Here is a 16,529-nt window from a genome sequence, read left to right on the forward strand (position 1 = left end):
ATGAAACAATTGCAATGCACTATATGTCAGGCTGCCTTTGGAAACTCTTTGTAAACACTCTTTGGGAATTGGAAATATGGGCATCTTGATGCTAACTGGACCTGGGAATTTCAGTTTTTCTTCTTTTCCCCCAAAACACCTGGCAAAGATTAAAGCAGATACAGCTTTTAAATTCATTGTTGTGTACATTCAAGTAGTTTCTGATGCATGGTGACCCTGAAGGGTTTTCTGAGGCTGAGAGTGTGGTTTGCCCAAGGTTATCCAGTATTTTCCATGGACAAGCAGGGACCTGAACTCTGGTCTTCAAAGTGGTAGTCCAACATTCAAAACACTACACCACAAATTGTCCCATATCACACAAAAAACAAATAAAAATAATTAAAAGCAAAAACATGAAATAGAAAACAATAAATAAACAGTATAGTATGCCCTGAAAGACCATATTCCTTCTGGGCAATCAGTTATCATAGGTCTGCCAAACAAAAAAGTATTCACCTGCCTGTGAAAAAGATAGCAGAAGGAGAAGAAATTGAAGTGCTCTAAAAAGGGGTTGTAGAGCCTGTGAATAGCTGTTGAGAAGACAGCTATTCACATTGTTGTGCCCACCAAATATAGTAAGAGTGGAACAAAGACAAGGTCCTTACCAGAAGATCACACAGCAGAAGCAGACTCATGTATGAGAATATGTATGCGAACCATATAGGTATTCTGGCCCCAGTCTAGACATAATCCAAAGTGCTAGTGGCTAATTATAAAGACTGATTTGGACCACGTCTACACTTGACAGGTTACTCTGATGCATATCTGCTGCAGAGCTACCCCAGACCCAGCACATCACGATGAATCTGGAGCCAGTATCCAGCTGATCCAGCTGGGCTAGGTTGGAGCTCTTTGTTAGGACCTCTTGCATTTGCTGATGTCAATAAGGGCAAATAGCAAGGTGACCACCTTCTTCTTGCATGGGGAGCTCCATGGCTGGTCAGAAGTGCCAATCTCAACATGGAGGCAGTTAATCCCCTTCCTCTGTTCTGCTTAGTTCAGAGAAAGAGAGGTGTGTTGATGTCTCTCTGGACGAGGGATCTGACTGAAATGGACCCAATAAAGATGTCAAGACTGTAGTAAAGCCGCTAGAAACTCCAGAGTTTATTGAAAACTCTAGAGTATCCTTGACTTTGCTTAAAGTGGAGCAAAGTTGGGTTAAGGTCATAAAACCCAGAATACTTGCTGGAAGTTCTTGTATTTTGTAGCAACAGCCAGCAATGGATTCAATATGATATCAGGTTTTTTTGTCAATATAAACAAACTCATAGCTGAGAGCCTGAAGGATTATCTGACATGAACACTCAGATAATCTTCAGGAACACTCCTGTGGATGCTGCTGCCACCAGCCATGGGGAAGCTAGGAGGAGGGCTTTCTCAGTCGGGGTATCTCATTTACGGAATGCCTTGTCAAGAGCGGTTCATCAAGCCTTATGTCTGCGTGCCATCAAGCAAAGGCTGTTGTTATTTTTATATTATTTCCCAAGGCTTTTAAATGTATGAATGTCCTTAAAATCCTTAAAATGTATGAATGATGGTAGAATTGCACATATTTAGGTTTTTATTTAATGATATCTTATTGTTTTTAGTCTTTATTGACATTTTTAGTGTTGAATTAGGAAGCTAGCCTAGAGTTGTTTATCCTTTTGGAGCATGAAGCTATAACATAAGCAAACAATGAAACACAATGGCAAGGTGGTAAAAACAAAACAAAAACGAGACATGCTAGGATGAAATAGTGTATACAGTAGAGTCTCACTTATCCAACATTTGCTTATCCAAAATCCTGGATTATCCAACACAGTCTACCTTTTAGTAGTCCGTGTTTTTGTAGTCAGTGTTTTCAATACATTGTGATGTTTTGGTGCTAAATTTGTAAATACAGTAGAGTCTCACTTATCCAACACTCGCTTATCCAACGTTCTGGATTATCCAACACATTTTTGTAGTCAATGTTTTCAATATATCATGATATTTTGGTGCGAAATTCGTAAATACAGTAATTACTACGTAGCATTACTGCATATTGAACTACTTTTTCTTCCAGATTTGTTGTATAACATGATATTTTGGTGCTTAATTTGTAAAATCATAACTTAATTTGAGGTTTAATAGGCTTCTCCTTAATCTCTCCTTATTATCCAACATATTCGCTTATCCAACGTTCTGCCGGCCCGTTTATGTTGGATAAGTGAGACTCTACTGTAATTACTACATAACATTGCTGTGTATTGAACTGCTTTTTCTGTGAAATTCGTTGTCAAACATGATGCTTTGGTGCTTAATTTGTAAAATCATAATGTAATTAGATGTTTATTAGGCTTTTCCTTAATCCCTCCTTATTATCCAACATATTCGCTTATCCAACGTTCTGCCGGCCCGTTTATGTTGGATAAGTGGGACTCTACTGTATATATTATTTTGTGACAAAGACAGAACAGTAAACAGGGCTTTGAAATGTTATCCAATAAAAACTAAACTACCAGGCTTATGTGTATGTAGTGGGAAATGCATATACCCATCCCATGGTACTACGCTGTATAGCACTGAATCCATCTTTTTGACAATTTTGGGTCTTATTTAAGAAAACAACTTTCTCGCCCTATGGTGTAGATATACTTGAGAAAGTGAGCAGGCAATGTCTAGTGAACCATCAGAAGGCAGAGCAGTGTTGCTGAACCATATCTCCAGTGACCTATATAGCCTCTTGCCACTCCTTACAACTAGCAAAACCAGAATAAATTTTGTAACAGACTTTTTAAAAATAGAGAAATATACTTAACTTGCCTGGCAGAGAGGGTAGAATAAAAGCACCCATAATTAAGGAATTGTTTGCATAGTGATGGTTAGAAATATATGTATAGCCGTGGTTGGTTTGTGTTGTCCTCTGCCTTCACTCTGTTTTGAGGAATGCAAAGAGTGAGTTTTCCATCAAAACACACAGACATCCTCACAAGTTTTGATGTCATTCTGATTTAGGTTAGATATCCAAATACATACTTAGTCAAATCTCAGTGTCCTGTGAATAATCCTGGAGACGTTTCATCCAAATCTTTCTCATTTTTAAATTGCATACAGAAGTCCCTTAGGTATGAATAACCTGGTTCACATCTAATCAAATTCAGTCAAAATAGCATCAAAAGGCAAAAGTGACTGGGGCAGTCACATATCAAAGGAAATCCAGATGATGCTTAGATCACAGAGTATCCCAGACAAACAGCAGTTTTGGCATTGTTTCTTCATTTGTTCAGCTTCTGAAAACTTGTTTTCCACTATTTCCGCTTATTTCATATCTTCAATGTGCAATCAGCCTGATTTAAAAACTCATTCCACTAAATAGGTATAAGTGGAATTTTCTTTAGTTATTTTTAAAAGAAATTCATAGATATTACAGAATGAATTTAAGGTTTTTTTTAAAAAAAATTTGAAAGCCCAAAGTGAGATGTTTGCACATTCAGGTCTTCAAAGTCTATTTGAATTCCCTGGATATTCAAACATGTTTCTAGTATGGAATTAGACCTGTCATCTCTTTTTACTTTAGTTTTTTTGACACTTCCATAACTGCATAACAGACAGGGACAACAGAGCCCCCTATTGAATTTGTCTACTGCAGATCATAGAAATCTGATTTCAGTTCATTTTGATAAGAACCCATAAAAATTACAAAATTCTTTTTTTAAAAAAACCTTGAGACTTCAAAGAACGTGAAGGTAGGAGAAAACTGAACTGTTCGATTCACAATGATACATTTGAACATTAGAGTCTGTCAATAAGTATTCATCTGTTTTATCTAAAGCATTAGATAATTTTTTATCTGAAGCATGGAGGAGCCGCAGTGGTGCCATGGGTTAAACACTTGTGCCGGCTGGACTGCTGACCTAAAGGTTGGATTGTTGACCTGAAGGTTGCTGGTTCGAATCCGCAAGAAGAGGTGAGCTCCTGTCTGTCAGCTCTAGCTTGCAGAGGCATGAGAGAAGCCTCCCAAGAAGATGGTAACACATCCGGGAGTCCCCTGGGCAATATCTCTGTAGACGGCCAATCCTCTCACACCAGAAGTTACTTGCAGTATGTCCTCAAGCCGCTTCTGATATGATTTAAAAAATGGAGGACAGTATTATTTATAATGTGCATATGTCTCATGCAACTTGCAGACATATACTATTTAGTTCTGTGCTGCCATCCCTATAAGAAGGACTCATCCCAACAAGAAACAAATTGCACAGAGTATTCAGGATTTACAGCAGAAATCATGTGCTGAGTTTTCCTGTAGTTCAGATGTTTGACTGTTTTGATGCTTCTGTCTTCAGAAGGATGATGGTCATTAAGACAATCATCCTTCTGAATATAATACAACATGTAGCCTGTATTTCCTTCTATACACATTTAGTGACAGCAGGCCTAAGGATAAGGACGTTGCAACTCAGTACAAAATAGCAAAGAAATGTGATATACATTTCTACATAGATCTTCAATGAATTGGTTATTAAATACTTTGATACAGTCGATGCTATGTGTGCCCATCATCTCAATGTCTTCAAAATTATTGACTCAGGCATTTGAAGATTGGGGAAACTTCTGCCTGTACGGTTTTCTTTATATATGGGTTGCTGTGAGTTTTCCAGGCTGTAGGGCCATGTTCCAAAAGCATTCTCTCCTGACGTTTCACCCACATCTATGGCAGGCATCCTCAGAGGTTGTGAGGTCTGTTGGAAACTAGGCAAGTGGGGTTTATATATCTATGGAAGATCCAGGGTAGGAGAAAGAACTCTTATCTGAGGCAAGTGTGAATGTTGCAATTAATCACCTTGATTAGCATTGAATAGCCCTGTAGTTTCAAAGCTTGGCTGCTTGCTGCCTGGAGGAATCCTTTGTTGGAAGGTAAATAGCTTTCTTTTCTTTATATTTCTGCAGTTAAAATAACACGAGACCTTGTTTATGAAAATGAAACCCATAAATGCACTGAGAAAGTCTGAAAAATACTCCGTTCCTCCCAGTCCACTTTTGCAACCTAAGAGGTTTGACCAGGGCTGAAAAAAATAAGACAATTACATATATCCTGTATCAGGGAGGCAGAATGTAGCTAAGCTTAAAGTTATATGCACCATTATCTCATTAGTGCCATTCATCTATTAGTGAATTAGTGATTACTGATTTAGCAATTTAGGGTCCATCCACACTATAGAATTAATGCAGTTTGACACCACTTTAACTGCCCTGGCCAAATGCTATGGAATCACATGAGTTGTAGTTTTACAAATTCTTTAATTTTCTCTGTCAAAAACCACAAAACTGCAACTGCTCATGTCTGTTCTCTAGGACCTTCTCCCTCTCCTGCCTCCTCCAAGCACTTTCAAGATTTTGCTTGTCTTGATTTAAGAGGCCATCTGTGCTCATAGCATACATATATTTAATTTTTATTTATAAAATGTACCCTAGATATTCTCACAGTCAAGCAGCTGCTCGTGCTGCGTGGTGGCTGATTGTGCCCAAAAGGTCTGTCTGCAGGTTTGATCCAGAGTTAATCACACTTGGGCTAGACTTGCTGAAATTAATGGGACTAAAGTGACCATCGGGGCAATGGAGGGAAATAGCCGGGGCCTGGCATTGGTGCCCCTTTAGCACCACCTAAAAATTGTCACCTGAGGCATCTGTGAGTTATAGAATAATTAACATTCATGAGCAAGCTGGAACAGAATCCAGAGAAGGGTGCCTAACAGAGTCTGGAAGTAAAGCTCTAGGACAGGCATGGGCAAACATGGGCCCTCCAGGTGTTTTGGACTTCAACTCCCACAATTCCTAACAGCCATTCTGCCTTGGTCAACCCACACCTGGAATACCGTGTCCAATTCTGGGCACCGCACTTGAAGGGTGCTTGATAAGCTGAAATGTGTCCGGAGATTGTTGTTGTTTATTCAGTCAGTCACTTCCGGCTCTTCAAGACCGTATGGACCAGCCCATGCCAGAGCTCCCTGTCGGCCGTCGCCACCCCCAGCTCCTTCAAGGTCAAGCCAGTCACTTCAAGGATACCATCCATCCATCTTACCCTTGGTCGGCCCCTCTTCCTTTTTCCTTCCTTTCCCCCCCAGCATCATGATCTTCTCCAAGCCTTCCTGTCTTCTCATTATGTGGCCAAATACTTCATCTTTGTCTAGAGTGTCCAGATCAGGGCGACTCAAATGATCAATGGTCTGGAGAACAAGCCTTATGAGGAGTGGCTTAAAGAGCTGAGTATGTTTAGCCTGCAGAAGAGAAGTCTGAGAGGAGACATGATAAAAAGGTAAAGGTAAAGGTTTCCCCTGACATTAAGTCCAGTCGTGACCAACTCTGGGGGTTGGTGCTCATCTCCATTTCTAAGCTGAAGAGCCGGCGTTGTCCATAGACATCTCCAGGTCATGTGGACGGCATGACTGCATGGAGCGCCGTTACCTTCCCGCTGGAGCAGTAACTATTGATCTACTCACATTTGCATGTTTTTGAACTGCTAGGTTGGCAGGAGCTGAGGCTAACAGCGGGCGCTCATTCCACTCCTGGGATTTTAACCTGGGACCTTTTGGTCCGCAAGTTCAGCAGCTCAGCACTTTAACACACTGTGCCACCAGGGGCATGTATAAATATGTGAGGGGAAGTCATAGGGAGGAGGGAGCAAGCTGCCCTGAAGACTAGGACACAGAACAATGGCTTCACACTACAGGAAAGGAGATTAGGAAGAACTTCCTGACTGTGAGAGAGAGCTGTTCAGCAGTGGAACTCTCTGCCGCAGAGTGTGGTGGAGGCTCCTTCTTTGGAGGCTTTTAAGCAGAGGCTGGATGGTCATCTGTTGGGGTGATTTGAATGCAATTTTCCTTCTTCTTGGCAGGGGGTGGGACTGGATGGCCCTTGGAGGCCTCTTCCTTCCATCTCTCTCGTCGGGAGGGCTTTTCCTGGGTGAGTGATCCTCGGGCTCCCTTCCAGCTTTCGGCTCCACGGGTCAGAGGCGCCCTGGGCTTGGTCTCTTCCCCGAAGGAAGGCTCCTACTCAACGGAGTGGTGCGGGCTGCGTGACGTCACCGCCCGGGCTGGCTATAGTCTCGGAGGCGGGCTCGGCTGGCTTCAGTCCGCGCCTCCCGCAGCAGCCGGACCCAGCGTGGGCTCCCGACCGGGCACCGCTTCCCCTCCCGACGGGCGCAGGTGAGGCTGAGGGAAGGCGGGTCGGAGGGGAAGGAGAAGGAGAAGGAGCAAGGGAAGAAAGAGGTCTGGGTGGCACCGTGCGGGGTTTGGCTGGCCTTTGGATTGGGCACAGAAGGGAAGGGGAAGCTCCAGGAAAGAAAGGAGATGCTGCTGCCCATTGCCCAAGTGCAAACTTTGCCAGGCTCTGGACGAAGGGAAGGACCAAGCTGCTGAATAATTTGCCAAAAACACACAAAAAGAGCCTTCCAAGAGGGTCGGCCAATTGAACGTATTGCAATCAAGCTATCCCTCGGTCTTGCATGTGTGTGTTTCCTCTTCTTTTCTCCCCTTTTTTCATGGGCGTTGGGATTCATATTATCCTGAATCATGGAGTTGGAAGACGACCGCAGCTAGAATAATGCAGTCTAGCTTTGCATGAGGCTCCGGCTTCTGTGGACCCACCTCCCCGTGGAAGCCTGTTTGCATTTCGAGGGGACATTGTGCCTGCAAGGATTCCCACTGGGGAGGGGGCTCTAAGGGGAAATGAGGGTCTCTTCTGGAAAGCCATGGTAGAACGCCCCTTCTTTTCTGGGTTGCTGTGAGTTTCCCGGGCTGCCTGGCCATGTTCCAGAAGCATTCTCTTCTGACTTTTCGCCCACATCCATGACTGGCATCCTCAAAGGTTGTGAGGTCTGTTGGAAACTAGGCAAATGGGGTTTTAGATCTATGGAAGGTCCAGGGTGGGAGAAAGAAGAACTGTCTGTTGGAGGCAAGTTTGAATGTTGCAATTAATCACCTTGATTAATAATTGAAAAGCCTTGCAGCTTCAAGGCCTGGCTGCTTCCTGCCTGGGGGAATCCTTTGTTGGGAGGTGTTAGCTGGCCCTGATTGAAACTTGTCTGGAATTCCCCTGCTTTTTGAGTGTTGCTTTTTTTTGCTGTCCTGGTTTTAGAGTTGTTTTAAAAAAAAAATACTGTTAGCCAGATTTTGTTCATTTTCATGGTTTCCTCCTTTCTGTTGAAATTGTCCGCATGCTTGTGGATTTCAGTGGCTTCTCTATGTAGTCAGTCTCACATGGTGGTTGTTAGAGTGGTCCCGCATTTCTGTGTTCTCAAATAATATGCTGTGTCCAGGTTGGTTCATCAAGTGCTCTGCCATGGCTGACTTCTCTGGTTGAGTTAGTCTGCAGTGCCTTTCGTGTTCCTTGATTCATGTCTGTGCGATGCTGTGTTTGGTGGTCCCTATGTAGACTTGTCCACAGCTGCATGGTATACAGTAGATTCCTGCAGAGGTGAGAAGATCCCTCTTGCCCTTTACTGAATGTAGCATTTGTTGGATTTTCTTAGTTGGTCTGCAGATAGTTTGTAGGTTGAGTTTCTTCATCAGCTTCCCTATGCGGTCAGTGGTTCCCTTGATGTATGGTAAAAACACTGGGGAATTCCAGACAAGAAACAATCAGGGCCAGCTAACACCTCCCAACAAAGGATTCCCCCAGGCAGGAAGCAGCAAGGCTATTCAATGCTAATGAAAGTGATTAATTGCCACATTTACACTTGCCTCCAGCAGACAAGAGTTCTTTCTCCCACCCTGGACCTTCCACAGATATATAAACCCCACTTGCCTAGTTTCCAACAGACCTCACAATCTCTGAGAATGCTTGCCATAGAGGTGGGCAAAATGTAAGGAGATAATGCTTCTGGAACATGACCACACAGCATGGAAAACTCACAACAACCCAGTGATTCTGACCATGAAAGCCTTCGACAACATAATGCAGTCTTGCTTTGTATTAGTCCCTCCGGCTTCTGTGGACCCATTGGAGTCAGTTTGCTTTTTGAGGGGATATCATGCCTGCAAGGATTCCCACTGGGGAGAGGGAGAAATAAGGTTGGGGAGGGCTGGGTCTCTTCTGGAAAGCCATGGTAGAACACTCCTTCTTTTTTCCTTTTCAGGCTGGTGAAGAAGGAGGAGGAGAGAGTGAGAGAGCAAAGCATTTCCTCAGCCAGGGTCCCATTGCCGGCATCCCATTTCAAGCCCATCTGCAGGGAGAGGAGGAGGGGTCCTGCCTTTCCAGAAAGCCTCCTCCATGAATGCCAAGCTCTCCAAGGAGTTGAGGCTCTCCTTGCCGCCCTGCCTCTCCAACTGGACGTGGGGCTCCTCCAACGCCAGCAGCAGCAGCGGCACTTGCGTCACCCAGATGGAGCAGCTCTTCCAGTCCTTCTCCTCCACGGTGGTGCTCATCGTCCTGGTGGCCCTCATCCTCTGCCTGATCCTGCTCTCCCTCATCACCTTCCACGTCCACAAGAGGAAGATGAAGAAGCGGAAGATGCAGAAGGCTCAGGAGGAGTACGAGCGCGACCACTGCAGCAGTGCTAGCAGTGCTGGGGTTGGCCAGCCCTTTGAAATACCCCAAGGGGGAGAGTTGTCCAGGCTGGGAAGATCCACTCGGGATTCTAGTGTCCAGTGTACTGACCCCGAACCCCGGAGCACGCGCCCCCAATCGTGTTCGGACACACAATCAGACACGCCGGGGCTTTTGCAAACAGTGGTATTGTCTTGATTTTATCGACCGATTGGTTTTAATTTTTTGTGGGGACTCCGCCAAAAGACAGTGTTTGGTGCTTGTACATATTTGAGCCCTTATTATTATTATTATTATAATCTTGAAGAAGAAGAAGATAAAGAAGAAGACAAATAATATTATTACTAAGAACCAAACCAGCGAACCAGAATCCAAACGCATGACAAATTGCACTGCGTTTTTTTTCCCATTGACTTTTTGCAAGGAGGAAGGCTGCGTCTTTATTTATTTATTCCTTTTAGAGAAGATATGGTTTGGGTGAGAGGGAGGGAGGGAGGGAGAGCGGCACTGTGCTACCAAATATATAAATAACCTACCCTGAAAGGAATGGTGCAAGCAGTACATTTGCGGTGTATGCATCCAAACGATCCAGATGATCTATATTTCCTGATTCTCTTTTTATTGGGAATTCTGTTTTAAGTGTCATGGTATTTAAAGGACTGTTCTGAAATCCGACTGATAAGAATGAGAAAAGGGAGGGAGAGCTGAAGGGGGTGGGGTGGGAATGGAGCAGAAACGGAAAGGCAAGGCGACTTATCAATGGGAATTTAGAGTTTCCTCTCAATGGCATTGCAGGGTGGGATTGTCCTTTCCCCAGTTGGCAATGAACAACGAATGAGATGTAAGGGTTATCCTGTCAATAATCATCTTCTCTTTCCCCTCCTCTTTTTTTAAACCAAACCACTATCATTTTAGGATATTGGCTTTTGTTTCATGTTTAAATACCAACCCTTGCTTCCGTAAGTAAGAAAAATGACCTCCCACCACACAATGCCGATTCCCCTCTTTTTTTCGCTTTCTCTCTCTCTCTCTGCAGTATTACATACCCTGTGCCCTGCAAAGCTGTGAATGCCAAACAGTTTAGCTATGCTTCTATATCTTATATCTATCTATATCTATAGGAGGGAAAGGGGGGTTGTTACTCCATAGGAATGTTTTGGGTTGTATCTTTCTCTCTCTTTCTCTCTCTGTCGACATTTTCCAAGTGTAACAGCCTTTTTTCTTACATTAAATTTGGACTAAGATACCTTTTGTGGTGACCAAGACCAAGGTGATGTGCCGTAACTTATTTTATCACCGGATCGTTTAAAAAGTTGTCACAGTGTTGGTATGGTAGCAAATCCTTTCCATGGTACATCTTAGACACCACCTTCTGCAGTATATTCTGGTCTGTCTTGATTTATGGTTTACCCTTCGGGAAAAATGAATTTAGCTTAACTATACGATAGAGTGCTTTTTTGCTGTTCTTACTGGGATAGATATTTTGGCATCTTCTCTCCCCTTGATACACTGTGTGGTGACAGCATCCTGCCTGCTCCCTTCTTTCTCTCCTCATCTGGATTGAAACCCAGAAGATATGTCTCAAAAAGGTCATCTATTAAAACAAACTTAATTATTTCAGAGGTGTGGTTTTCTCAAGGAGAAATAACTACAAATTGTTGTCGAAGGCTTTCATGGCCGGAATCGCTGAGTTGCTGTGAGTTTTCTGGGCTGTATGGCCATGTTTCAAAAGCATTCTCTCCTGATGTTTTGCCCACATCTGTGGCAGGCATCCTCAAAGGTTGTGAGATCTGTTGGAAACTAGGCAAATGAGGTTTATAAATCTCTGAAATGTCCAAGGTGGGAGAAAGAGGTGAGGTCTGTTGGAAACTAGGCAAGTGGGGTTTTAGATCTATGGAAGGTCCAGGGTGGGAGAAAGAACTCTTGTTTGTTGGAGGCAAGTGTGAATGTTGCGATTGGCTTTCTTGATTAGCATTGAATAGCCTTGCAGTTTCAAAGCCTGGTTGCTTCCTGCCTAGGGGAATCCTTTGTTTGGAGGTGTTAGCTGGCCCTGATTGTTTCCTGCCTGGATTTCCCCTGTTTTTTGAGTGTTGCTCTTTATTTACTGTCCTGATTTTAGAGATTTTTTTAGTACTGGTAGCCAGATTTTGTTCATTTTCATGGTTTCCTCCTTTCTGTTGAAATTGTCCACATACTTGTGGATTTCAATGACTTATTTGTGAAGTCTACTGTGTAATAATAATAACAATATAATAATAACACAGTCCTAGACACTTGGGAAGTGTTCGACTTGTGATTTTGTGAAACGAAATCCAGCATATCTATCTTGTTTGCTGTGTCATACAATAAAATAATAAAAATAATAATAATTTTTAATTTATATTTCGCCCTATCTCCCCGGAAGGACTCAGGGTGGATTCCAAACATAAAGGCAAACATTCAATGCTCAAACACAACAACAATACACCCATAAGGCTATCAGTATTTTTTTAAAAAACTCTAAAATCAGGACAGTAAATAAAGAACAACACTCGGAAAACGGGAAAATTCACACCTGCCTCCAAAAGATGAGTACTTTTCTCCACCCTGGACATTCCACAGATATATAAACCCCACTTGCCTCATTTTCAACAGACCTCATAACTCTGAGGATGCCTGCCATAGATGTAGGTGAAACATCAGGACAGAATGTTTCTAGAACGTGGCCAGACAGCCCGGAAAACTCTCAGGAACCCAACTACAAGTTACTTGGGGAAGCTAAGCAAATGATTGCCTGTGCTGTATATCAGATGTTAGTAGCAAAGGCAACAATACTGCTTGGTTTAATTACGCCTGAGTTCCATTGATTCCAAAGTATGGGAGTATATGCTGTCATGTTATACTTGTTTAATTAGGATCAAGTCCAAGCCTACAAAGTGCCTTTGGGACATACATCTGTGTACACATTCATAAATCTGTGATGTGAATTTCTAGTCCTAAATTCCATTGAACATACTGGGACATATTCTAAGTTTAATGGGATCTACATGTCTATCTTCTCTCAGAACTTGGCTATTTCAAACCAAACCAAACAATCTTTCCAACATCTCTTTCCATCAAAACAAATGTTAGTTATATGAAACAGGGTTCCTTTGACTCAACAAATATTTAATATATAATCGATACTTATTTGCTGCATGCAGTGGCTTCAGCTAGACTGTTGTCTAAAATTCATAAAATTTCTTCTGTACAATGTCAACCAAGCTGGACTCTCTTCTGGGTATGTTAACATAATAGCAAATACAATGAAGGAAAAGAAATGAAAGAGGACCTCTCTTAAAATGCATTAAAAAGTAAAGGCTGACTGCATGAAATATTCCGACTATATTTAATTTATGTTCTTTTGCACATCCTCTCCTCTTTCCCCAAGTGATGGTAGAAAGCATAATTCTTTTAAAATAAGTTCACTCAGATGCCTTGACTAGAGGCTGATGGAAACTGGAAAAGGGAGAAATTATAGTTAGCCAACACATTGACCTTGGAAGACCACCATGGCATCAGAATATAAATATTTGAGCTCTATTCCTTAATATTTTTCTTCCACTGTTTACTTATTAGATGAGATATTTGTTGCTGAGAAAGAATGTAGGCTTCCAGTTCTTTTAGGCAAGTATCATTTGGCCAGAAGACTTCAGAATCTTAGGATGACATTATTTTGCCAAATATACCTTAGTACTGAAAAATGTGTAGAGCTAGTATGGTGTAGTGATTCAAGCATTGGACTACAACTCTGGAAACTAGAGATCAAATCTCCACTCAGCCATAGAAACCCATTGGGTGACCTTACACCAGGCATGGGCAAACTTTGGCTCTCCAGGTGTTTTGGACTTCAACTCCCACAATTCCTAACAGCCGGTAACAGCTGGAGAGCCAAAGTTTGCCTATGCCTGCTTTAGGCGAGTCATACAAGTCAGCTTCAAAAGGAGGCAAAGGCAGCCTCTGAACAAATCCTGCCAAGAGTTCACGATGACTCGACAACGACTGACACATATGTTTCAAACAATATGCCTATATAAAACTGGCACTTGACTGCTTTTTCCAATAGATAGCATCTTATTTGTGTCTTGAAAATAATTTCTTTGTGCTTTCACACCTGGGACCTCATTCTGTATGGAATGCACCTTGCGGTCGGAAACAGAACATCTTAGAAAGAGCTTTACCAGGCCACAATCCCTTTGGAACCAATCTAGTCAGGACAAACTCACACACCAGTGCTTTCAATGGGATGTAATGCAACCCCCAGCCCAACAAATAAATTCCTGTATGCAGAAAACCAGAATCCAAGAAGGTTCATCGTTCTACCTTTCTACAATATTTATTTTTTTCATTTCAGGTTGAGCATCCTTTATTTAGAATTCTGAAATGCTCCATAAATGCGGCTGAGATAGTGACACCTTTGCTTTCTGATGGGTCAATCTACATAAATTTTGTTTCATGCATGACATTATTAAAATATAGGTTATGTGTATAAGATATATGTGAAACAAGCTAATTTCATGTTTAGGTTTGGATCTCACCTCCAAGATATCTCATATGCAAATATAGGTATTCCAAACTCTGAAACCCGAAACACTTCCGATCCCAAACGTTTTGGATAAGGGATATATCACCTGTATTTAATTTGTTTATATTTAGATAGAAAAATATCTAGTCATTTAAGTCCTTCCCTGCAATATGAAGCTTGAGGATTGGCATATCAGTTAGACCTAGACTGGTGCCACCAGTAACTTTAATTGTACTTTTTTGTCTGTCTCTGTCAGTGGTTCTCAACCTGTGAGTCCGCAGGTATTTTGGCCTACAACTCCAGACATCCCAGTCAGTTTACCAGCGGTTAGGATTTCTGGGAGTTGTAGGCCAAAATATCTGGGGACCCACAGGTTGAGAACCACTGGTCTAGGTGATGAAATATAAGCCTGGTTTGTCTCAACCTGGATTTCTCAACCAGGCTTCCTTGAGACTTTCTGGAAGAGATCATGGTTTGTTTGTTTGCTTGCTTTAAAAAACATTATTGAGCTAAAGATGTAATACTATGCAGTGGTTCCCTGAGATCTGAAAACCATGTCAAGTGTTCCTTCAGAGTAAAAAGGTTGAGAACACGTGGTCTAAACTATGAATTGTGGGCCCAATTCAGCTACAGCTAGGCATACCCATTGGTTTTAATTGAAAATACCTAGCCTGTTATCCTATACTTTATCACCTGGTATTGAAGACTAGCAAATCCAATTGAATTTCTGCCTAAATAGAAAAGTATAATTTTGCTGTATTGATGCAGTTAACTCTCTCTCTCATTAAAGCAATAATACCAATTAGTGTTTAACTGGATTAAACTCATTATATGGTACCCATATATTTTTTTTATTTTGCTGTCCTGTTGTAATGTCTAAACCAGCCATGGGCAAACTTGGGCCCTCCAGGTGTTTTGGACTTCAATTCCTAACAGCCGGTAGGCTGCTAGGAATTGTGGGAATTGAAGTCCAAAACACCTGGAGGGCCCAAGTTTGCCCATGGTTGGTCTAAGCAGTTAAAAAACCCCAAATCGTTGTATGTTTATTTTAGATTGAAAATAATTGTCCTAGTGTCTGTAATTAATCACTTTGTTTTCCTAAGGCAATGATCCTTAACCTTCCTAATGCTGCGACCCCTTAATACATTTCCCCATGTTGTGGTGACCCCCAACCATAAAATTATTTTCCTTGCTACTTCATAACTGTCATTTTGCTACTGTTATGAATTGTAATGTAAATATCTGATATGCAGGATGTATTTTCCTTCATTGGACCAAATTTGGCCTAAATATCCAATATGCCCAAATTTGAATACTAGAGGGGTTGGGGGGGGGGATGATTTTGTCATTTGGAAGTTGTAGTTGCTAGGATTTATAGTTCACCTACAATTAAAGAGCTTTCTGAACTTCACCAACGATCGAGCTGAACCAAACTTGGCACACAGAACTCCCACGACCAACAGAAAATATGGGAAGGGTTTGGTGAGCATGGACCTTGAGTTTTGGAGTTGTAGTTCACCTACATCCAGAGAGCACTGTGGACTCAAACAATGATGGATCTGGACCAAACTTGTCACAAATACTCAATATGGCCAAATTTGGACACTGGTGGAGCTTGGGGAATATACACCTTGACATTTGGGAGTTGTAGTTGCTGGGATTTATAGTTCACCTACAATCAAACAGCTCCTTGAAGCCCACCAATGATATAATTGGGTCAAACTTCCCACACAGAACCCCAATGACCAACAGAAAATATTGGTCTTTGGTGACCCCTCTAACACCCCCTCACGACCCCCACAGGGGTCCCAACCCCCAGGTTGAGAAACACTGCTCTAAGGTGCTTGGTGCATGCAGTAATTCCCCAGAGGTGCATCGCTTGTCAGACCTTATTGAGATTATAAAAATGTTCAATTTGTAGGGAAGGGTAGAAAGGAGAATGTGAAAATCATCCCGCATTTTAAATGGCAAATTGTTTATACATTAGCAAAAAAAGCTTACTTTAAAAAATTCCTTCCAAACAAGCTGGTTGGATTCAGTTTTCACACATCTCTTTACTCTGCAAGAATGGAGAAACATTCTTTTACTCCAAATTAAACAAACAGCAGTTCAGAATATAATGGAAATTATATCCAGAGGACCTGGCATTAGAAAGTCAAGGTATGCATTATTCTGAATGACTGCCGTGAAGGTTAATTAGAGCTTTCGCTTTTCAAAAATATAGGGCTTTTAGCTTGCGGAAAAAAATGTTAACTACTGGTTCTGAAAGATTTATTTGAACAGTATGGGGGAAATGAGGTAATGGAGAGAAGATATGTAGGATTTTCTGGGTTTCATACGGAGCGAAATACCATCTGAAGAGTAGCATGAATGTTTTTTCCAGAGGGACCTCAGGCACAGAGATTCTGTCAAAGCGATTGCCTCAAATTCTACAGCTACA

At 42.0% G+C, this 16,529-nt stretch overlaps 1 protein-coding gene across 1 annotated transcript; it reads left to right on the plus strand.

Annotated features, from left to right (window-relative positions):
• Nucleotides 1-7,047: 7,047 nt before the first annotated feature.
• On the plus strand, nt 7,048-10,382 carry c3h11orf87 (chromosome 3 C11orf87 homolog). Its single transcript, XM_008107962.3, has 2 exons — nt 7,048-7,205; nt 9,137-10,382. Exon 2 carries the CDS (start codon nt 9,271-9,273, stop codon nt 9,742-9,744), a length of 474 nt encoding a protein of 157 aa, XP_008106169.2. The 5' UTR covers nt 7,048-7,205; nt 9,137-9,270; the 3' UTR covers nt 9,745-10,382.
• Nucleotides 10,383-16,529: the final 6,147 nt, after the last annotated feature.

The sequence above is a fragment of the Anolis carolinensis genome, chromosome 3 (genome assembly GCF_035594765.1).
Source record: "Anolis carolinensis isolate JA03-04 chromosome 3, rAnoCar3.1.pri, whole genome shotgun sequence".
NCBI classification, from domain to species: Eukaryota; Metazoa; Chordata; class Lepidosauria; order Squamata; family Dactyloidae; genus Anolis; species Anolis carolinensis.